This window comes from Palaemon carinicauda, chromosome 29, assembly GCF_036898095.1.
Source record: "Palaemon carinicauda isolate YSFRI2023 chromosome 29, ASM3689809v2, whole genome shotgun sequence".
Taxonomy (NCBI): domain Eukaryota; kingdom Metazoa; phylum Arthropoda; class Malacostraca; order Decapoda; family Palaemonidae; genus Palaemon; species Palaemon carinicauda.
The window spans coordinates 68,580,544-68,606,155 of NC_090753.1; the positions used below are offsets into that span (position 1 = coordinate 68,580,544).

At 33.3% G+C, this 25,612-nt stretch overlaps 1 protein-coding gene across 1 annotated transcript in view; it reads left to right on the plus strand.

The window, feature by feature from the left end:
* LOC137622645 (uncharacterized) overlaps positions 1-16,028 on the plus strand; it is a 90,663-nt gene extending 74,635 nt beyond the window's left edge. The window contains exons 23-27 of the mRNA XM_068353244.1: positions 214-321; positions 1,981-2,110; positions 4,455-4,585; positions 9,103-9,395; positions 12,469-16,028. Coding sequence (XP_068209345.1) covers positions 214-321; positions 1,981-2,110; positions 4,455-4,585; positions 9,103-9,395; positions 12,469-12,676 — 870 coding nt within the window. The 3' untranslated portion in view covers positions 12,677-16,028. The remainder of the gene's footprint in view (positions 1-213; positions 322-1,980; positions 2,111-4,454; positions 4,586-9,102; positions 9,396-12,468) is intronic.
* Positions 16,029-25,612: the final 9,584 nt, after the last annotated feature.

The window sequence follows — 25,612 nt, forward strand, 5'->3', positions numbered from 1 at the left end:
TAATTTCTTACCATAGTATCATCATCATCATCTCTTACCATAGTATCATCATCATCATCTCTTACGCTTATTGACGCAAATAATAATTGATAAACAGTATACTTTGGTATCTCTCGGGAACAGGATATACTATACAGTAGTATACTGTATGTTAATTATTTAAGAGCAAAACTATCATTTTCAGTTATGACTAACGAAAGGTATTCTTTGAAGGTTCACGGTGTGAGCTTATCACGTTACACGGAGATGATCAGGTGCTTGCCGGACAGACCGGACCTGGACGAAAAACTCACGGTCCACACTCCTCGAGGAAACATTCAGGTGAGTGGGAATTGCTCGGTTGTTTACAATAAGGTCATATTAAACTCTATGTCTAGTCTAAATATCACTACAATAATACCTCAAGTTACAAAATTAATTCGTTTTGGAGTGGCTTTCGTAACATGATTTTTTCCATATGATGAAATCGAGCCAAATACATTTGAATCATTCAATATACCTAAGCTAACAGCATGAATTTCGTGTTGTATCGTTAATATTTTTTCGTAATGAGGCAAAAAAATTGTATTTCGTTTCGTAGGATGAGTTTTTTTGTATTAAGAAACTTTCGTATCCTGAGGTATTACTGCACTAGTCATACTTAGAAATACGCATAATTCTAAATATGTACTTTCCTTTCCACATTGTGCTCCTCTATCTTGTTATTTTCACCATCTTATTGTTTTCACCAGTGCCTAATTATTTTGAGGTTGAATTTCTTCAGTTTTATACATACATACATACATATACCAAAGGCACTTCCCCCAATTTTGGGGGGTAGCCGACATCAACAAGAAACAAAACAAAAAAGGGGACCTCTACTCTCTACTTTCCTCCAGCCTAACCAGGGACTCAGCCGAGTTCAGCTGGTACTGCTAGGGTGCCACAGCCCAACCTCCCACATTTCCACCACAGATGAAGCTTCATACTGCTGAGTCCCCTACTGCTGCTACCTCCGCGGTCATCTAAGGCACCGGAGGAAGCAGCAGGGCCTACCGGAACTGCGTCACAATCGCTCGCCATTCATTCCTATTTCTAGCACGCTCTCTTGCCTCTCTCACATCTATCCTCCTATCACCCAATTTTATATTTGTGAAATTTAATCTATAAATGATTAAGGTGGTCAAAACACATTTAGGTAATTTGCATAATGAAGATATTTGTCTGCCACAATTCTGTATTATTTTTTATTTATGTGTAGCATTTTTCTATTTGCTTTTTATACTTTTCATTTGTATTGTTGCAGTCAAAATGGACTGTCTTAACTACATTCTCTAATTTTCAAGATCAAAATAGAGTATGTTAACTGATTCTCTAATTTTCATGATCAAAATGAACTATATGTTGACTACATTCTCTAATTTTCAAGATCAAAATAGAGTATGTTAACTGATTCTCTAATTTTCATGATCAAAATGAACTGTATGTTAACTACATTCTCCACTTTTCAAGATCAAAATAGAGTATGTTAACTACATTCTCTAATTTTCAAGATCAAAATAGAGTATGTTAACTACATGCGCTAATTTTCAAGATCAAAATAGAGTATGTTAACTACATGCGCTAATTTTCAAGATCAAAATAGAGTATGTTAACTACATTCTCTAATTTTCAAGATCAAAATAGAGTATGTTAACTATATTCTCTAATTTTCAAGATCAAAATAGAGTATGTTAACTACATTCTCTAATTTTCAAGATCAAAATAGAGTATGTTAACTACGTTCTCTAATTTTTGAGATCAAAATGAACTCTATGTTAACTACATTCTCTAATTATCAAAATTGACTTTATGCCAACTGCATTCTCTAATTTTTAGAAACAAAATGAACTGTATGTTAACTACATTCTCTAATTTTCAGAAGAAAAATGAACTATGCGTTAACTACATTCTCTAGCTATCAAAATGGACTTTATGCTAACTGCGTTCTCCAATTTTCAGGTTCATGCTCCCTACTTAGACTTAGCATCGTTCACACCACTCGTGAGACACGGCGTCCCGACCCATCGAACAGGAAAAGCAAGCCTTGCAGCCAGATTGTCGCTGAGACTTAACCCTGGTAAAAGAATGGGTGAGACACTAAACCATTCCTAAACATCCTTAGATTTTAAAGCCCTATTTAGATAGATTTTAAGTTTATAAGCTTCTAAACTAAGAGGCTAGAACAAATTAGTGGTTAGTGATTGCCTATGTTAAGGTTAAACACAAGAGATAGTTTTTTAAGTCTTATTTAGATAGTTTTTAAGTTTATAAGCTTCTAAACTAAGAGGCTAGAACAAATTAGTGGTCAGTGATTGCCTGTGTTAAGGTTAAACACAAGAGATAGTTTTTCAAGTCCTATTTAGAATTTTTAAGTTTATAAGCTTCTAAATCAAGAGGCCAGAACAAATTAGTGTTTAGTTATTGAGTTCAGATTAAACATGAGTTAGTCATTTGTATTTTGGTAATTTTGTTTAAAATTGATATACAAGGATCTTGTGTAGGATTACTTTTATAGTTTGTAGTAATGTCTTATAATGAATGCGTACTTGACAGGGCCAAAGTAATATAAACGGAATAATCAAACGTGAGCTGAAAGTTCCGTTTAATTTAGTATTTTCAAGATTTTCTATTGGAGTAGAAACTGTAAATTGTAAAAAATGTAGATGATAGTTCTAATAATTATTAGTATTAAGCTATTTTACCAAAGCCTTAATCTAAGATGCGATATGGTTTGATATATTAGTTCTTTTCTTGGAAAACAGTTACTTGATGGAAGCCTTCCAGATATATTTAGCGTGTTGTTGGAACTTTATGTAGCCAACGTCCATTACAGAACTAAGGGAAACAGATTCTGACATCCACCACTGGTTTGTGAAGTGGAGAGAAGATGGTTACCTCATCAGCTGATTTTATTATATGTTCAAATACCAAAAGGTTTGATCAGTCAAATATCTGTTAAAGAAAAACTCGTGAATCATTTAGATTTTCTTTTTAAATTGTATTAGTTGTTCAGTCATTCTGAAATTGTAGGTTTGTAAAAAAACATGATTGAAAATGAAGGAAAATATTTTATTAAAGTTAAGAAAAATATAAGAAAAATAAGAAAATATATTTACTAGAAATTATTTAGTCCCCAATAGAACATTTAACCCCCCCCACTTACCCATATAAATCCCCCATTACTTTAAAACCCTCCTTTAATCCATTATGGGAAGAATCAAGGTAAATTATGACAAAAATGCTGCTTTAATATCTTCATATACGGTGACAGATGTATTTATTGATATATTCCAATTCATATTTGTAAAGATTACGATGACTTGAAGTACGTGTGTGAATGAATAACTTTAAAACAGTATATAATTTGGTCATATTATATGTCTCTCTCTCTCTCTCTCTCTCTCTCTCTCTCTCTCTCTCTCTCTCTCTCTCTCTCTCTCTCTCTCTCTCTCTCATATAGTATGATTCTATCTTATTTTTCTTGCTCTTGTTTTTTGAAGTTTTTATAGTTTATATATGAAAGATTTAATTTAATGTTGTTACTGTTCTTGAAATATTTGATCTTAATTATTAATTACCTCTTTTGCAATTTATTTATTTCCTTATTTCCTTTCTTCACTGGGTTATTTTCCCCTGTTGGAGCCCTTGAGCTTATAGCATCTTGCTTTTCCAACTAGGGTTGTAGCTTGGCTAGTAATGAAATTAATATTTATGGCCAAAATAAATCCATTGCAATACAGAAAAGTCCTTAACTTACAAATGAATAGGTTCCAAGGTGTTTGTAAATCGAATTTTCGTTAAATTTTGTCCTAGGGTATGTTTCACCTAACTCGCAGGCCTAAGATTTTGAGCTGCAAAGTCAGCAAATTATCTCATTTTGTATAAAAAATGTAGTCTTGGTTACTGCATTGAATAATATGATATTGTTTTATTACAGTATTCTATATAAACTTTTATTACAATATCTAAAATATATGATTTCAGTTGTGTTTGTGTTTTGTATACCTGAATAATTGTAAGTTGTGGACCTACTGTATATTAACCCTTTTACACCCAGGCTACTTGGAACTTTCCAACCCTTAACCCCCAGGCATTTTTTTTTTTCAAGCACATTTTGAAATAAATATTTTTTATATTGCTCTAACAGCCTTAATTTTTTAGATAGAGAGGTCAGGTTGGTCTCATTCTTTTGGAAAATGCCGGAAGTTTCTCTTAAAGTTATCAAAATTATGCAAAAAAAAATGTAAATAGCAGTTTTTTGCAAGGACGTATCAGTACGTCCATGGGGGTAAAGGGATGAGTTTTGTGAAACTTACCAGTACGTCCATTGGTGGTAAAAGGGTTAATTATCCATACAAGCAAGTGATCATTACACTGATAAGCGAGATATCCTAACTACTTAAACTACTTAACTAATGATTTATCTCCTCCAGTATGTGGGAGCCACGTCCCGGAGAAATTACTCATTCCGCCGCCCATCCCGCATCCCGCTCACATTTCGGTGATCATTCACAACAGGGAGGCTTCGGAAACGATTCCTCTGGATACTCCTCTTACCCTTCAGGTGAGTGTTTGCCGTAAAGTGTCTTTCTTCTTCTTATGAGTACACGCAGTGTTGTAGTCGTTTATGGTTACTGTGTCGTAAATGAGTTGACAGATGTTATAACATTGTTCAATTGGTTCCAAGTAAGGTCTTGGCAAATAATCAAATGGCTGAGTATAGTTTTTAACAGGATTTCAAGTAAGGTCTCAGCAAATAATCAAAATGGCTGAGTATAGATTTTAACAGGATTTTCAAGTAAGGTCTCAGCAAATAATCAAATGACTGAGTATAGTTTTAACGGTTTTTCAAGTAAGGTCTCAGCAAATAATCAAATCACTGAGTATAGTTTTAACGGTTTTTCAAGTAAGGTCTCTGCAAATAATCAAAATGACTGAGTATAGATTTTAACAGGATTTTCAAGTAAGGTCTCTGCAAATAATCAAAATGACTGAGTATAGATTTTAACAGGATTTCAAGCAAGGTCTCAGCAAATAATCAAATGACTGAGTATAGTTTTAACAGTTTTTCAAGTAAGGTCTCTGCAAATAATCAAATGACTGAGTATAGTTTTAACAGGATTTCAAGTAAGGTCTCTGCAAATAATCAAATGACTGAGTATAGTTTTAACAGGTTTTTCAAGTACGGTCTCGACAAATAATCAAATGGCTGAGTATAGTTTTTATCAGGATTTTCAAGTAAGGTCTCTGCAAATAATCAAATGACTGAGTATAGATTTTGTCAGGATTTCAAGTAAGGTCTCTGCAAATAATAAAAATGACTGAGTATAGTTTTAACAGGATTTCAGGTAAGATCTCTGCAAATAATCAAAATGACTGAGTATAGTTTTAACAGGTTTTTCAAGTAAGGTCTCGACAAATAATCAAATGGCTGAGTATAGTTTTTATCAGGTTTTTCAAGTAAGGTCTCTGCAAATAATCAAATGACTGAGTATAGTTTTAACAGGATTTCAAGTAAGGTCTCAGCAAATAATCAAATGGCTGAGTATAGTTTTAACAGGTTTATCAAGTAAGGTGTCTGCAAATAATCAAAATGACTGAGTATAGTTTGTAACACATGTTTCAAGTAAGGTCTCAGCAAATAATCAAATGGCTGAGTATAGTTTTAACAGGTTTTTCAAGTAAGGTCTCGACAAGATGATTTCCGACGGGTTGCATCTTATAATCTATCTTAAGCCACTAAGTAATTGGGTTCTTAATTTCTTCTTTCATTTCTTCATTTTTAACTTTTTTTTAAAGATTTATTAAGACTATTTTTATCGATGGAATATAAATAACATACTGTAATTAATTTATGATGGAACATTGAGAGTTGGGTCTTAAACTATTGACTTCTGAGTAAATTAATTGAATTGTATAACTGTTTTAGGTCCTGAAAATGTGCATTGCTCCACTTGTACTCTATATCTCAGAACAATTAATTATATTTTTTATGGTATATCATGTTGTTATCATTACCGTATATACTCGTGTAATGTTAGACTTCGTGTAATGTTCGACCCTCCTATTTTTTCTTCAAAATTATGAATTCATCATATACCTCATGTAATGTTCGAGTCTTGATTTTTGCAGTAGGCTAGAGGTCTTTTATCTCCAGCATACCATAATTACCAACAAAGTAAGGGTTACGCCTAAGTGAGACAAACAAATGTATAACACAAATCGGAACAACACCTAAATACTACCATCTGTTTACAATACCAATTGAGTATTCAGCGTACATTTTCTAGCGAACACTTTAGTTGCAAACAGACGATTATCATCACCGCCTAATAGCTTTCAAAATCAAGCAAACACTACAAGTAGCAAACAAAATTAGTTCATCGTTTTGAGTAACAAATTACCATTACCGGTAATTGGAGGTAATTACAGTGATTATAATTACCCGTTATGCTAATCATTTTTTTCCTCACAATATATATGAATAAGAATTTACTCATAACCCATCAAGATGTCTACCAAGAAATATAAAAAAATTTACAGCAAAATTCAAGCTTCAAGTTATTGCAGCCGCTGTCCGCTGAAAAGACAAATAACGTTCAAGCCGTAAAAATGTTTGGAGTTACCGAAACTAGCGTTTGAACTTGGAGAAAAAAAAAATGTGGATTTAATAAAGAAAATTTGTTGCGGTTTATTATTATTGTCAATTAATATACCATACCAAGTAAAATAAAATTAGCATAATTTTTTCATTAATCATATCACGTTATAACATACGCAACCCGACTGTTTGCTAGCTTCATACCTGCTGCGTTATGGTAAAGTCATTACTCGTAGCGGAATATAACTATTTATGATGGTTTAGGAAATAAAATCCATGCTAATAATATGCCTGGTGTTAAATGAACATGGTTAGTACTGTATATATAGGCCTAGCCTATGTTTACCTACCGGTAGGTAACCTTATATACGTTAAGTATAGCCTACGATTACCTACCGGTAGGTAGCATAACCTAGGGTAATGTTCGCTTAGGCCTAACTTACGTTTACCTACCGGTAGGCCAGAAATTTTTACTTTTCAATTATATATCTCGTGTAATGTTCGACCCTTACTTTTTTAACTGAAAAATAGGCCTTCAAAAATCGAACATTACACAAGTATATACGGTATATATCGTAATATTATAAGGACACTTAAAAAGAACTAAAAGTGGAGTATATTTTGTGGGTGCAATGTAAATTATCATTTTGAGCAGTTTTAGAATTTCATATCGTAAATGTATGGTACCTGTAGTTGATAGTTACTTCTAATACAACTGACCAGGGCAGTATATTTCACGGTCGTATGATTGTTCTAAACTGTTACAAATGGTAATTGAGCATTTTTTTTTTATACATACAGTATTTTTCCCAACTTCAGTTCTAAGTTGGTTGAATATTATGGTAACTTAAATGCTATTACTGCTGTAATGCTACCATTAAAATAATTAAAAAGTTTAGAGAAAGAGAAAGATAAAGGTTTCCGAAAATGCAACCATAACTCGATGTTTACACTTTCTCTACGTGATCCGCTTAGATAAATGTTGATTTCTTTATTGATATGGGATTTTTCCTCATTTGCAATTTACCATGAAGTTCTGCTATTGATATGCAAGGTAAATATGTTTGTTACCTTTATTATTGGTTACTGTACTGAGGCCTACTTTACTTACTTTACTGTAATGGCTGCTTATCTGGTCCTGTACAGCAGGGGAACCCTACTCTCTACAGGACCTTTTAAGGGCTGCTTATCTGGTCCTGTACAGCAGGGGAACCCTACTCTCTACAGGACCTTTTAAGGGCTGCTTATCTGGTCCTGTACAGCAGGGGAACCCTACTCTCTACAGGACCTTTTAAGGGCTGCTTATCTGGTCCTGTACAGCAGGGGAACCCTACTCTCTACAGGACCTTTTAAGGGCTGCTTATCTGGTCCTGTACAGCAGGGAAACCCTACTCTCTACAGGACCTTTTAAGGGCTGCTTATCTGGTCCTGTACAGCAAGGGAACCCTACTCTCTACAGGACCTCCACGGTCGTTTCATGATGTTCATTCAGGAGCAACATTTCACAATGCATATCGTTCGCTCACTGTTTGATCATCACTGTCTAAACACTCGCGGAATAAGAAAGTCTTCAGTTTCCTCTTGAAAGCCTTAACCCTTTTACCCCCAAAGGACGTACTGGTACGTTTCACAAAAGCCATCCCTTTACCCCCATGGACGTACCGGTACGTCCTTGCAAAAAAATGCTATAAAAATTTTTTTTTCAGATTTTTTGATAATTTTTTTGAGAAAATTCAGACATTTTCCAAGAGAATGAAACCAACCTGACCTCTCTATGACAAAAATTAAGGCTGTTAGAGCAATTTAAAGAAAATATACTGCAAAATGTGCTGGGAAAAAAATAACCCCTTGGGGGTTAAGGGTTGGAAATTTCCAAATACCCAGGGGATAAAAGGGTTAACATCTTCAATTATTTGGATATCTCGTGGGAGCCTATTGTTCAGTTTCGGGGCTGCATAGACTAGCCTACCAATAAACCTTATTTGCAATTGAACATGTGATTTTCAGATGGGTTGTATAAGACGGCCCCGAGTTTTCAGATTTAATGGTTGTCTTATATGCAGAAATATATAGTACAGTATAGTATATACTTTTATACTAATAAGGTGTGATATATTGGACAAGACCTTTAGATCTATGAAAAGATGATTGAGTTTATCAGAATTATTGTACAAGTCACCAATAGTAATTTTATGCAAAAATGTATAATTTATTTATTTTGATTATATTGGAATGGATTAGTAAGTTTTTTACACTATAGTCAAGTATTATTTGTATTAAAATTATATAATTGATAATATGAATTTGTGCTTTTGCTTTCAGTTACTAATTTTTGAGAAATTGCTGCATAGAATTAAATTACCAATGAATGTTTTCTTCACTATTGTTTATGTTTAGTTTATAGGATTTTGCAGGTGATTATAAATGTTTCGAAATGGAGTAGCAGATCTGTAGTTAATTTACTTCGATAAATATTGCAGGTAATTCGAACTATTGAAGATTCACCTCACGTAGTAGCTGCCTTCACTTCTGTACCACTTGCTGAAGATGGCACTCCAATGTCCGACTCTAGATCGTCATCAATGTCGCACGACAGGTCTTTTTATGACGACCCTTCTCTGTACGATGGACCATACAACAATCCCTCTCGTGCTGGTACAGCAGATCGAAGAGGCACAAGATTCTCGTCGGGACGATCGCGCACCGCAACGTTGGAAATGACTGCCACCTTAGACAGGGTTGAGCAACGCACAAATGTTCACGAATATAACAGGTAATTAGAATTCATTTTTGCGTGGATCACTTTGGTTGTTATTATGAGAACGAAAGTATTCGCTTATTCTTTAAGAGTTCAAACTAAACCTGCCTGTGTTACATACATACATACATATACCAAGGCACTTCCCCCAATTTTGGGGGGGTAGCCGACATCAACAAATGAAACAAAACAAAAAGGGGACCTCTACTCTCTACGTTCCTCCCAGCTTGACAAGGGACTCAACCGAGTTCAGCTGGTACTGCTAGGGTGTCACAGCCCACCCTCCCACATTATCCACCACAGATGAAGCTTCATAATGCTGAATCCCCTACTGCTTCTACCTGTGTTAGTGAGAGTAAAATCTAAAATAGCAAATGATGTTATCTGAACCATCAACACAGTTTTAGTTTTAACAACTACAACACTTAAACCATAGCTTTCATGCAAGTTCATCTGTCATTATTAGTCTTAGTTCTTAAGTACTGAGATTTTCATGTTTAAAGAAAAGTATTAAAGAAGCATGCTTACCTTTAACCTATTGGTAAATAGGAGCTGCTAACCTCATTCTTTGCATCTAGCTGCCATTCTGCTTGCATTAGTGTTCCTTCTTGAATTCATCTGCACTTTGTCTTCTGCCTCACATGTAGCTGCCATTTTGAAGCATTTATAACATTTAAAACGCTTCCAGAACACTAAAATTACTGTTAGATCTTTGCTCAGATAGCATCTATATGATTTAAAACGCTTCCAGAATACTAAAATTACTGCTGCAACATCAACAGAATTAATGTACCATGTGGTGGATGAGACGTAGGTGCAGCAGTCTCCCACTTGTTATTACACTTCCAGAATACTAAAATTACTGCCAGATCTTTGCTCAGACAGCATCTATAACGTTTAAAACGCTTTTAGAAGACTACAATTAGTATATAGGGACTGCTAACCTCATTCTTCAGCTAAAATAATGTGACAGCTTGAAGCGATGATTGCGAAATGGACCTGATTTTCATGATGTTGGAAACACCATTGTTTTATATACGAAATCCATCAGTCATTGTTAGCCTAAATAGCTTTTTACATGGAAGGAGGGTCAAGTGTCTTAAACAGGGGATGGAATCAGGTTCTTTCAACACCGCATCAGGTTCTTTCAACACCAATTACAGCTCTAAATCATAATACAGTTATGAGCCAACTTGATTTTATCTTCATTGAAACATGTCAAGGCCCTTTTTGTTAATAGGCGTAGGAGGGGATGATGATGATGAAACCACATGTCTTCTGGAAAATGTGTTATCTTACTATATTTTATTATTTTGAATTTAGTGTATGCCATATAAAATTTCTATAGCGGCAAGTATTGTAATATATATATATGTCTCCTTCGTACAGTTGGAGGAAGGTTGAAAACACAGATACCAGATGAATAGTTATTGTTTGTTTGGTGAATCACACTTTTTATAGCCACATTTTATAACTTTCATTAGGCGAAATATATTATATATTTTACAGCTATTAAAAAAAAAATAAAATTGAGAAAAATAGAAGCTTATAATGGCAATTTCCATTGTACAGATAGAAAGTCACCTCTCTGTACCCTAGCAGTTTTCCAAATTATTTTTGCCTAATTGAAAAGGGTTTGTTTATTAATGACCTGGAAAATTGATCATGAAGCAGTGTTGCAATATTTGACATTGAAGGTTAATTTAATGAATTTCAGTACTTATCAAAGCAAACTAAGGTATATTCCTCTGGTAACTCCATAATGTAGGAGGTAATAGTAATGTTATTACTGTATTATTATTACTGTATTATTATTAATTGCTAAGCTACAACCCTAGTTGGAAAAGCAGAATGCTATAAGCCCAGGGTCTCAAACAGGGAAAATAGCCCAGTGAGGAAAGGAAACAAGAACAAATAAAATACTTTAAGAATAGTAACATTAAAAAAAAAAATATCTCCTAAATAAACTATGAAAACTTTAACAAACAAGAGGAAGAGAAATAGGATAGACTAGTGTGCCCGAGTGTACCCTCAAGCAAGAAAACTCTAACCCAAGACGGTGGAAGACCATGATATAGAGTCTATGGCACTACCCAAGACTAGAGAACAATGGTTTGATTTTGGAGTGCCCCCCTCCTAGAAGAGCTGCTTACCATAGCTAAAGAGTGACAATAGTATTCCCGCAACAAGTACAACTGGGAAGCGGCATGGGCAATTGGCATCTTCTCAGAACATCCATATGAAGCAACATTTGAAGACAGATTTGCATTTGCCAGTAATGGATAAGTGCACTGGAATGCAAATGTAGACACTACGAAAAGGTGTCAGTTGCCATAGATTGCAGGGTGGTGGCCATGGAGGTTGGAACCCGCTAAGGAGTATGTAGCAACTCACCTGCCGAAGCAATTATTATTATTGTTATTATTATTACTAGCCAAGCTACAACCCTGTCAAAAACAGATATGTCATATATAAACTATAAAAAAGACTCATGTCAGCCTGGTCAACATAAAAACATTTGCTCCAACTGTGAACTTTTGAAGTTTTACCGATTCAACTAGCCGATTAGGAAGATCATTCCACAACTTGGTAACAGCTGGAATAAAACTTCTGGAGTACTGTGTAGTATTGAGCCCATTAAAATTCTATGGACAACGATGCCACCAGTAAATACGATTCATATTCTTTTAGTTACGGAAAAAGTAAACCCATTGTATCCAGCCCTCACACAATTAGAGTTATTAGATGTCTACTTATCTTGCCTTTTTGTTTACCAAAATTCATGAAACCAACTGTATGCGTCTTCTGTAATAGGTTTTTACTATTACATTATTGGATATAATAATTTAGATGTTAATTTTCCGTTCATTTTACTTTGCATAATATTATAGCGTTAATCGCAATTTCCATTTGTTAACTTTATTTGATTATATTTCTTGGTTCATTATTTTATCATATTTTCTAGTTTATTCTTATTAAATATTACCATGATAATATAAATTCCGATTGGAATGTATGTACGACGGCTATAATTTTTAAAAATTTATTACTTTAAAGGATTTTCTACATACTGAATTCTCTCCCATAGGTCCAGTACGCTAGAACTCACTCCAACACGTATGGCTCAAAGACTACCCACGCCACTGCGCTCTCTGTTCGAAGGACAACGACCATTCACGGTCTCGCTAAACTTAGCTTCCGCCGAGGACGTTAGTCTCGAAGTGGAAGAGGAAGAAGAAGGGGATCCCATTCCGCTCCATCCCCTGACTCACTCGACTTACACGACGGCCGTGTGATGAAACGCTGGAGGGCAATTTATTACCCTCCAACAATATTAAAGAGATTTTGATAAATATTACAGTGGTAGACATTAACTTGATTTACTACATTGTTATATGGAGCATATAGTGAAATATCTTGCCCTGCAAATTGGTATAAGGTTATACCTAAAGTAACATCTTTTGAAATTAAAAGCATTTGATATTGCAAATATACGGTATGGGTGTCATATGACTCTAATGTACCTAATATACCCCACATGTTATCCTTTTAGAAAAGTAACATGATATTTATGAAATGTAATATACAGGGGTAGTTCTAATGAAAATATTGTTATTTTATATAGGAAATTATTTTCTTGCTCTGAGGAAAATTATTATAAAATCCTTGATCTTAAGACTAAAAGATACGGTATTGAAAATCTAGAACATAGCAATGCCATTTATCTTATGCTTCTGAAGAACGGTAAACGGCAGTTGCAATATTACTAGCGTCCTTGTAAAGCAAGGCGACAAGGTGAATTTTTCTCAAAACTTGAATAATGGAAATCTATAAATACTAAATACAGTATATAAAAAGATGCTTATTATAAGCCTGACTCCAAAGACCTGACAATATTGGAAAATCATTGTTACCAGTACTATTGCGGTAATTCACAGAAATTGTAAGAATGTAGGGATCAATTGAAGGTACTGTACCTAAGATACAACTTGGCATATTTGCAGATAAATCATCTTTGGTGAATTAATTGCCTGTTATAAACAAGGTCGAACTATATGCTACCCTGAAGAAACTTAGAAAACTGTGAAAATTTAAGATTTCTTCTATTTTACCCAACAAACTGAAAATACAACAAAAGCTAATGACGATGGCTTTTTATGAAGAAAAGTTTAGACATTCAAGATTTAAAGTGAAATTTAGTCTTGGAAAAATTATTCCTACAAAATCATTATTCATCTCTTCAGTTTTGTGAAAGTTAACATTTTTAATCCCTTCAGTTATGTTAGCATGAACAGGATTAATATTGAAACAAAAAGATTTTAGATATACTTTTAAAATAATTTTGTAGTATAAAATCAATTTGTTTGTGCTTTCATAAGAATTCTCATGTAAATACCAAATCAAACAGTGATGACTAGATGGTAGAAAATGTGTGAATAGACTAAAACTTCCATCAGAATATTCTTGCAAATGGAAAGCTACAAACAAATGCTGTATGTACATAACTCAGCGAACCATATACAGTACTGGACGCCAAAAATAGTAGAGGACTGATGCATAGGTTTTCCTAGAATATATGACAAATTAGTAAATGTTTTCCTTTGAAAAAACTACCGGAGTAACTTGTGCAAATTGGCCGAGCACTTTTCATGACATTGTAGATATTTTCATTAAAACATGTACATTAAATGTACTCAAAATATAGGTCACTTAAAATCTGAGGTTCTCATCTTCCCTTCTTAAATAATGTATTTGATAATGTTTTAGTTATCAGGTACTGTAGTGCAAAAATCATAAACGGAAAACAATCTTGGAAATTATGAATGGTGAAGTCTCCATCTTTAAGAGAAGGGCATCATTAATTAAGTACAGTATGTGCATTTTCTGCCACATGAAATAAAAATTAAGTATAGTCATAACAAAATATACTTTGATAAAAAAGTTAAATTTAATTAACATTGTAACCTTGAAGTTGTAAACTCAATATAAGAGATAAATTTATTACAGAACTACAAGAAATTGATTTATTAGAGGACCACCAGTTGGAAACTGTGTAATCTCGTAATGATGCCTATATACCAATGTAAGCAATTTCTGCTCATGTACATTTAACCATCTTAATTTAAATAATAAAGATGAGATTGCAAAGATATTATTTCAGCATCTTGATCAGTTTTACCCATAATTTCCTCATGGTTTTTTTGAGGAAATCTATTGAGTAATCAGAATATCATACAATGATTCAAAGTAATTTACTAGATACCACGGCTCGTGAACGGACAAACGCCCACCGGTAAATAATACGAAGCATCGTGAGAGGCAATCAATAGATCTATTAGATATAGGTTAGTGTTACGTGGAATCCTAAACAGAACACATTTCTAGTTAGGAAATGTGATATATCCTGACCATCAGGAAAATTACGGATTTAGAACAAGCTACTCGACTAACGATACATCTTGAGAAAGACGAGATAGAAATGGTAATTTTCATCTTTTAAGAGTTACATTGATGATTATAGCATAAATAAAGATTTTATGTGTTCTTCTTACCATAGTTTAGACTCTTTGTCGAGAAATAAAGCTACGATATTACCGTACTAGGTACCAATATGTGTGTCAGTGGACAGTACGTACCAGTTCTGCATTCGACAGATGCATTGAACAGTTATTTCCGTTTTGTATCTTAGATGCACACAGGATTTAAATAAAACATTCTCTATGCTGTGTGACGTTATGCACCAAAGGTATGTCTAGTTCTGCCAATAAAGAGCACATAGAAACATTTAATGTCTTTTTCGCTGTTGGATCAGTGATAAATACAAAAAAGCAGCCTGGTCCTTTTCTATGACTAAGATTTTAATGCTAAGCAATTCTGTGATGTTATATACAGTACTGTACATGTATATGTGAATCTCATGCAAATGTATTTTTTAATAAGTTGTTTTTCGCATTGTTTGAATATGCTCTCTCTTTCCCCCTTTTTTTATGTTCTTGTAGGTTAAAGCTTGTATTTTTCCCTAAGCTTAATACAGTATTTTAACTGACAAGTTACTCATGTGTTGAATCAACTCATTTTTATATTCATGTAGATTATTCAACTGTAGTGGTAGGTTCATTCTTCATTTCATTCATTATAGGGATATTGTAGGTTTCAAATGTTTGAACTAGGAGTATACAATACAGTATTTTTCTCTTTTCATCAGTAAACTGTGAGCTATCTAATCTTCGTCTCTACTTAATTCCTTTTGTTTTATGGTGTGAAAGCACGCTGTACATCAAACGTTGATTGGCACTATACCTTTTCTATGTGATACGCACTCTAAAAGTACAGTACTGTCTGTACATTTCAAGCTTCAGTCTTTCCAGTATTCATTACTCAGAATAGTTCCCAGTACAGTAAGTGGATTTATCATTGAAAATGGTGGATCTAGTGATCATTTGTTCTGTATCACTGAGGCCATTTTGGTCGCCACATTGTCCCATCTCTAAAGGATATCATAACGCATAATACTGAATAGAATACGACAGATATGAGTGTGTGTGTGTGTGTACAGTGTAAATAGAAATGTGTGTACCCATTTGTAAATTTTGTAACATTATTCTTCTTTGAACCTGATACCTTGCCAAAAATAAAGATAGAATATTCCTCTATTGTTTTAATTTGATACCTTTAAACAAATATATTTTTAAAGTAATGTTATATCTTCCATTATTTAAAAAACTTTATTCAAGGGATGATTAATTCATACGTTGATCCACCTCAGGGCCAAAGAAACTGATTAAAAGTGGTGGAGTTTAACCCAGAAGGAAACAATAAACCTACCTCCATTGAAATGATTTGCAGGTCATGTAAAGTGAGAAATCCTTTAACCCTTTCACAAAAGCCATCCCTTTACCCCCATGGACGTACCGGTTCGTCCTTGCAAAAAACTACTGTTTAAATTTTTTTTGGCATATTTTTAATAATTTTTTTAGAAACTTCAGGCATTTTCCAAGAGAATGAGACCAACCTGACCTCTCTATGACAAAAATTAAGGCTGTTAGAGCAATTTAAAAAAAAAATATATACTGTAAAATGTGCTTAAAAAAAATAACTCCTGGGGGTTAAGGGTTGGAAATTTCCAAATAGCCTGGGGGTAAAAGGGTTAAATAATTTGTATTTTTGTAGCTATGAAAACCTAAGATCTTCTTGTATATTACTTTAGTATAGCCTAGCTTAAAGCAACTCAATTTTCTGTTATTGTAGTGACGTGTTCGTTACGTCATGCCTACGGTAGTTGGGCCGTTGAATTTCAAATCAGTGTCTGCCTCAGTGAGCTAGAGAATACATCTCTTGTCAAGCACTCGTATTTCCATAACCCTTTACAACGAATGCAAACTAATCAAGTAATTAAGAGATTTGAAGATTTATTACAGATCTCTAAAATGGAGTATAGGTAAGAAGTGTAACTTGAGTATCAAGGTTTGTATACAGTATCTAGAAAGAACATAAAGTCATGTTGAAATTTGTAATTTGTTCTTATGCAAATATAAACCTTTCATCCTTTAAATGGGAAACTTGCCTATAGGTGGGAAGCAGTCCCTATGAAACTAAATTTGGCATGTTCAATTTCACAAGAAATGTCAATATTCCTGGCCCTATATAGGAGCAAAGATGACGACTACAGCAACCTCATAACGGCTTAAGCATGGGGATACTAAAAGCATTAAATTAAACCCATGCCTAGACACTGTCTGGTATCTAGTCTGAATAAACCGTGGTATGTTTTCAGAATGTTATCATAGCTTAGGCAAATGGTTTGGTATACATTCGTCCATCTTCCCCCTCAGTATAGGAGGGGGAAGGTACTTCTCTACAGATCCTGTCTGAAAAGAAACATTTTGGTAACGAAGGTTACCTGCATCATCGTTCTGTCCAGCAAATGACAGCTGTATTGTATTGCTGCTGCCCCAAGGGAGGGGAAAAGAAGAAGGAATAGTGGAAGACAGTCAGCTACTGTACTTGCATTCTTGGAATTATACAAAAAACATTATAACACCAAATACTGGGCCCAAAATCCCTTTACCGGTTGTGGGATACGCTTTCTCAATGGTGTCACAGAGCCAGAAACGTTGTTATTGGATATTTTCTTCTTGATACTCTCTCCTAAGAAAGACTCTGGTACTCTGGTTTGAAGCACAAAGTTCTCTTCGTTTAGCACCGTAACGCTCCACACGACAAAGAAGCCACTCAACTGGATTCCTTCTGGATGCTCCTTCTAGTGAAGATACGGACGGACTCAAATATGATGTTATGTACCGTGGCATTCTATGTTTTGTTCACACATCTTGGCACAAAACTGAAAGTGACCTCCTTTCATCCTTTGGAATGACCACTTCTGTACAAAATACCACAAAGTTTTCCAATTCACTTTGGAGATGCTAAGATTAGCAAGAAGACAGTTTTTAAAGGCAGATCTCTGTCGGACAACTTTCTCAAGGGCTCCTATGTGGCACACAAAAGGCCTGAGGTACCAAGGACAAAAATATTCAATGATCATGAGTATAGAGAAACCCCATAAGGGTGAAAAGTCTATACCCTTCAGCAAGTGATAGCCTTTAACTGCTAAGATTGAGAGCTTGCAATTTACTGGAGAATGGCTCTGACCTAAAAGGTACCCCTTCTACGATACCATAGTAGACAGGTATAGAGAACCTTCACATTATCCAGATATCCGTGCCTGTCTAGTCAAAATAATTTTGCCTGGAGGTGATGTTAGATAGTCTACTGAGTGATGGTGCCTCTGAAAATTCAGCTGACAGAGAAGGTTTGGTAACTGTGGTAGTTCTCTTAGGACCTCTACTATGGACATTTGGAAGCTATCAAGGTTATCCTGGGATACGATGTCTTAAACACAGTTGATTAATGGGGGCTTCAGGCAGAAGAGAGGAGAGGCATAGACATCCAGATCATCCCATGGATGTTGGAACACCTTGGATGCTGCCTGTTTGTCTTGAATGGGCAAGAAAAACACTGGGAACTCTTTTCAGAATGTAGCAAATAAATCAATCAGCTGTGACCCCCCTAAAGGACAAGACATCTTTCTACTATTCAAGGATTTAAGGACCACTCCAATAATACAGCATGCCCCTGGTCACATCATATCTTATTGTGCCAACATTTTAACCACTTCAGAGCAGCCTGATTACATTCGTAGAGGTCCATATCTGTACAGATTGGTCCCTGTTCACACCCACGAAGTATGTGGTCCATTTTCTGGATGGGATGCCCACATGAATACTCAGGAGAGGGGCGAGACCCCATTTATGAAGAATGTCTCTAGTCCTTCCAACTCTAGCTTTTGCACAATCAATAGTAACCCAATCCTTTCTACAGAGGTTTGTTCCATGGTTAAGAGACTTACATGGGCTCTGGATAACCTCACCAGGTGGGAAGTGGTCTGTTTCTCTCCAGCATTCTAGGCAGTAAGTTGCTGACTGGGGTTGCCTGCCATTACATTTCTCTTGCTCATAATGTAGTTTGTTGACAGCTCTCCAACATTGTCCATTGCCCAGATGAGTGCATCTGCTTCATCAACTCAAATAGGCTGTGGGAAATTGTTCAATATATCATTAGAAACTGTTCAGTCAAGAAGTTATTTAAAGTAGATTATGTCACCTGATGACAGCCTTAGATTACATGGGCCTTGTCCAAAGAGGAAGAAAGAGAGGGAGAGTGCATATCATGTAATTAAAAGAATAACTTTTCTGAATTGGAAGTTTTATTTATTAATTTTTTTTTGCTCTTTAAGAGGTGGAAATCCTTACTTATTTAAATAGAGGCTGCACTGTTAAGTTTCCACAAAATATTCTGTCTCTCGTATTATATATGCAAGGATATTGACATCAATTCCTAAAAGAGAAGACGCGCTTCAAATCCATTATAAACCTTATTGCTACTCTACTCTTTACCATCTTATTGGAAGGATCTTATTCAATAGAAATAACATGTTTTTTTAAAATTATATACTACGATTGTTTGTGAGAAATGGAAATGAATCTATAAGTAAAGATTCCATGTAAGAAATAGAGAAAGAGATTAAACATGAAATGAATGAAGTGTAGAACTGTATAAACAAAAACTAAAAATAGCTAATAAGTTACGTAAGTCATACTCGAAAAGCTTCATCTACACGCAGTATGGTATTCAAACTCAAGGCATATCTAAGATCAAGACATACTCAATTCGTAAGTCACATTTAAAGCTTGAGTCACACTGTGGTTCCAATTTATACTAGAATTATGTTACTGTTACTCACACGGTCATACTATGGACTCAAGTCAAACTCACAGTACAAAATTGATGACATACCCAAGATCTAGGTCATATTAGAAGCTGAAGTGTCACTCAAAGCATGGGTGATGTAGTTTTAATCATATTCAAAAGTAAATGCTGTAGGATACAAGCACGTGTTTAGGTTAAGTGATTTCTGTATATTCATACACCTGAAAACTTAAAAAGCTGAGAAAATATGAGGATTCCTATACGAAACACAATGACGCTACTAAGGCAATCGCCTTTAATATATATATATATATATATATATATATATATATATATATATATATATATATATATATATATATATATATATATATATATATGTATATATATATATATATATATATATATATATATATATATATATATATATATATATATATATATACATATATATATATATATATATATATATATATATATATATATATATATATATATATATATATATATATATATATATATATATATATATATATATATACTCTTTTATTCTTTAGAGTGCATAGGTTTGTGGCTTGACTTCATAAAGAAATTCTGTCCACTGTCCAGTAGCTTACTTTATGGGGCTCTCTATGGAAGAAAAGATAATTCTCTCTTTCTCTCTCTCTCTCTCTCTCTCTCTCTCTCTCTCTCTCTCTCTCTCTCTCTCTCTCTCTCTCTCTCTCTCTCTCTCTCTCTCTCTCTGCCAATTAAGAGCAAAAGTTCGAAATTTAAAATGGTGTGTTTTCTGAGACCATATATATATATATATATATATATATATATATATATATATATATATATATATATATATATATATATATATATATATATATATATATATATATATATATATATATATATATATATATATATATACGCTTTTATTCTTTAGGGTGCATAGGTTTGTAGCTTGACTTCACACAAAAATTCTGTCCACTGTCCAGTATTTACTGTCTTTATCAGGGATCTAAAGAGGGTAGGAAGTATAGCCTTAGTACTTTGTATGAGTTATAGGGGCTAAGGGTGGGTGTCTACAGAACCCACTGGGTGTCAACAAGGACATTTGGGCAAAAAAGCAAAATCGTGAATGATAACGATATAGGCTTTGGACTAATTCTTATCCTACAGTAGTTCAAATGTTTCAATATATATATTTTAGAATTTTGTTAGCTAAATATTATATTGATGCATTTTGAGATGTTAAACTCCAAGTTTCATTTTTATAAAAATGGTCTCGGAAAACAGGCCATTTTAAATTTCAAACTTGCTCTTAACTGGCAGAGAGAGAGAGAGAGAGAGAGAGAGAGAGAGAGAGAGAGAGAGAGAGAGAGAGAGGAGAGAGAGAGAGAGAGAGAGAGAGAGAGAATTATCTTTTCTTCCATAGAGAGTCCCATGAAGTAAGCTAGTCAGCTGTTCTTGCCCTCCAGGGCCCTCATCACAAGGTACTACAGTACACAGGCCTACACACTACACAGTATACTTAGTCATTCTACACCTCTCTACCTACACTACATTACACTGCCAGTCCACTACAGTTACAGTCTGTCATGCTTGTGTATGTGTATTTTAAGGGAAGATACAAAATATTTGAAACCTTCATTGGGAGGTGGAGTCAAATATGCTGGTTATGGTAAGATTTAAATCCTTTTTTTTTAGTTTGTCCATAAATGGCTTGTATTGAATTTCGCAATGCGAACTAAAGTTAATAAGACCTTATTGATAATTTTGGAATAGGCTTATTACAATTTTATCTTAATTGTCCATTACTTCTTTTATAGTTTATTTATTTCATTATTTCCTCTCCTCACTGGACTATTTTACCCTTTTGGAGGCCTTGGGCTTATAGTATTCTGATTTTCAACGTAGAGTTATAACTTAGCTAATAATAATAATAATAATAATAATAATAATAATAATAATAATAATAATGATAATAATAATAATAAGAGAGAGAGAGAGAGAGAGAGAGAGAGAGAGAGAGAGAGAGAGAGAGAGAGAGAGAGAGAGAGAGAGAGAGAGAGAGAGTATTGCAAATTATTATTATCATTATTATTATTATTATTATTATTATTATTATTATTATTATTATTATTATTGCAAGTCAAGCTATAACCTTAATTGAAAAGGTGAGATGCTATAAGCCCAAGGGCTCCAACAAGGAACAATAGCCCAGTGAGGAAAGGAAACAAGGAAAAAAAAACTACAAGAGAAGTAATAAACAAGTAAGATAAAATATACAAAGAACAGAAACAACATTAAATTATATCTTTCATATATAAACTATAAAAAACTTAAAAAACAGGAGATATGAAATAGAACAGCGTGCTCGAGTGTACACTCAAGCAAGAGAACTCTTAATCCAAGACAGTGGAAGGCCATGGTACAGAGGCTTTGGCACTACCTAGTAATCATTTGACGGTAGAGTAATAGTGTATATCTAAAATTTGTCTTTCAGATTTTTCACAAAATAGAGAGCTTTTGTTAATATTGATATAATTGTTTTGCGTTTTATGAGTTATTTTTTTTTAGTATTTAAGGTATTTTTTCTAAATTTGAGGTAATTTCTGAGGTAATCCCTTGAACATCATATGAGAGCCCTGTGTGTAGGGGTAGCTAACTTGAGCTAACTTAGTTTGACTTGGTCCTTTGTGTTGTGAGCATCGGTGTTTTAGGCACAAGAGATCATAGAAGGGAAGGTAAAAGATAATCAATATTTGAGCTGTATTTATATTATCAAGTAGTGATATATACTTTTGCTCATCCTGTTTTATTATTATTATTATTATTATTATTATTATTATTATTATTATTATTATTATTATTATTATTATTATTATTATTATTATTATTATGCTCAAGCCATGTCATCCTGATGGAAGTTCCTAAGGTAGCTTCTAAAGGATATATTGTATATATCCTTTAGAAGCTACCCTAGGAACTTCCATCAGGACGACATGGCGATCTCACCCAAAAATAGATTTTTCGCTTTGCTCAAAATCCGTTTATTATTATCATTATTGTTGTTGCTGTTGTTAGTCAAGCTACAACCTTAGTTGGAAAAGCAGGATGTTATAAGCCCAAGAACTCCAACAGGAAAAAGTAACGCAGTGAGGAAAGGAAATAGATAGTCTATTTGAAAAGTAATTAATAAGAAATAGAATATCTTAAGATCAATAACATTAAGATAGATTTGGCAATTGAATCAGTGGAACATCAGAAATTCAAACACGCTACAAATGCTTATATGTTGAATAGATTGACGCAAGTCTCTTCTCCTTGTCTATATATGGCAGACATACATTGCGTACATGGGCAGATCATATAAAATGGTAATCCTTCTTAACTGTGTCCGTTGTCTTCCATTGAACATATTTGCATGAATGATGGTCTGCCGAACTATCACAGCCACAGCGAGAAATGGACGTTAGGGGAAGTCACCTGGATTTCCACGGATTCCCCCACTGTTGCCATATCTCCACAGATCACCAGCTTGGGTTCTTTCTTCAACCTTGCTACTCCTCTTTACCCTCCGTGTCTGTCTTTCTATCTCTCATTTTCCATACGATTTAGTGTATTTCCGAAATTGTATATGAAATTGTTCCAAGTCGTGTTCCACGCCACCTCTTCTTTGCCTTCAGCTTTTCCTATTTCTATATGGGGTCTCTGTTTCAAGTCAGTTTTCTCCATCTTCCTCTGTTCTGTACATTTTGTTCTCTTAGACCTTTTTCCTTCCCTTCGTGTCATTTAATAATTTTCCTTCGTTCCACACTAGCGCTGAGGTAAGATTCAATGCGTGTTTTTTGTATTAAGGTTTACCCCCAAGAAAAACTAAGAGAGAGAGAGAGAGAGAGAGAGAGAGAGAGAGAGAGAGAGAGAGAGAGAGAGAGAGAGAGAGAGAGAGAGAGAGATCTATTGAAATCTACCTTTAATGAAGTTTTTATTATTATTATTATTATTATTATTATTATTATTATTATTATTATTATTATTATTATTATTATTATTATTATTATTATAATAGAAACGTATACCATTAAAAGAAATATGTTTGTAACGTGTCAAAATTAGAATGAATAAAATAGTTGAATATTCAATATACACGGATACAGTATTTGTATTTTGATATTTATAATTCATTTGAATAGAACAATTGGAATAAGTATACAGTATTGTTCTGCCACTGTTTTATTTAACAATGAAATAGAAATATTTATAGAGTTTCGTTAACCTTGCTTTGGTATTAGAAACAGCCGAACTGATATAATAGACTTGTGCCAAAAATAAAACAGTATTTTCTTAAATCCTTTTCTGTTGAACAAGTTTACATCAGTTTCGTTTACTAGTTTTTAAACATTTATCGTTGTTACTGATCTTAAAACATTATATACATACACACACACACACACACACACACACACACACACACACACATATATATATATATATATATATATATATATATATATATATATATATATATATATATATATATATATATATATATATATATAAGTATATATATATATTATATATATAAGTATATATATATATATATATATATATATATATATATATATATATATATATATATATATATATATATATATATATATATATATATATATATTCTTTGTTCATAACTTATACGGTAGCCTATATAGTTTATTTCTCGCTCCCTTATTTCCTTTTCCTCACTGTGGCACTCTCCCTGTTGGAGCCCTTGGGCTTATAGCATTTTATTTTTTTACTAGGGTTGTAGTTGAATTAATAATAATAATAATAATAATAATAATAATAATAATAATAATAATAATAATAATAATAATAATAATGATAATAATGGATCCAGTTGAAATAGAATTTCTTAGAATTTCTATCAATGTTTAGAAATGTTAAAAGATATATATATATATATATATATATATATATATATATATATATATATATATATATATATATATATATATATATATATATATCGAATAAAGATAATTAGAATACTATTATTCCTGCTGTTATATAATCTGAATAATATATCAGATCTTGAGTTTGTTATTTCTTTAGATTAATTAAAGATTTTTTAAATTATATCGTACACCAATTATCAGTGTGAATAGTCTCTCTCTCTCTCTCTCTCTCTCTCTCTCTCTCTCTCTCTCTCTCTCTCTCTCTCTCTCTCTCCTAGTTTTATACACAGGACTAATATTTTCTAAGGTATTAAATAAGTGATTTACTTACCCTTTAGTATCCGATATGTAATTCTTCAGGAGTGGTAGTTCTCTCTCTCTCTCTCTCTCTCTCTCTCTCTCTCTCTCTCTCTCTCTCTCTCTCTCTCTCTCTCTCTCTCTCTCTCTCTCTCTCTCTCTCTCTAAAACACAAATACAATTTGTATATTATCATGATACCATATTAATCTTCTTTGGAGAATTCAGTGAACTCATTGAGATGATTATCATGGTGAAAAATGAATTAAAATGAATTAGTTATTTGTGGAGACTTCAATCCTTTACGTAATAATTTTAAGTATATTTATAAATATATTATATTTAACCCCTTCCTGTAATAGAAATTTGTAAATATCTATCTGTTTTAAGTAGAATATTAGTTAAAAAGTATTGAATAATTGTTAATAGTTCACCAAATGAAAATTCAATGTTTATGCATTGTTTATTTAATTAAAATATTAAAATATTCATTGCGACCACCATTGGGGTTTTCAGTTAACGTAGCCTTGTAAGGATACCTATATCATATTTCATGATTTTAAAAGACTATCTTATGACATATAATATAAAAGAATATTTTATATCCCATTCATGTATTCCAACGAAATATATAGAGTATTTTGAAGTAAGCTAGAATTTATTTTAATATATATTATTTTTCTTTTTTTAAATATCACTCCACAATATTGGAACTTCTTC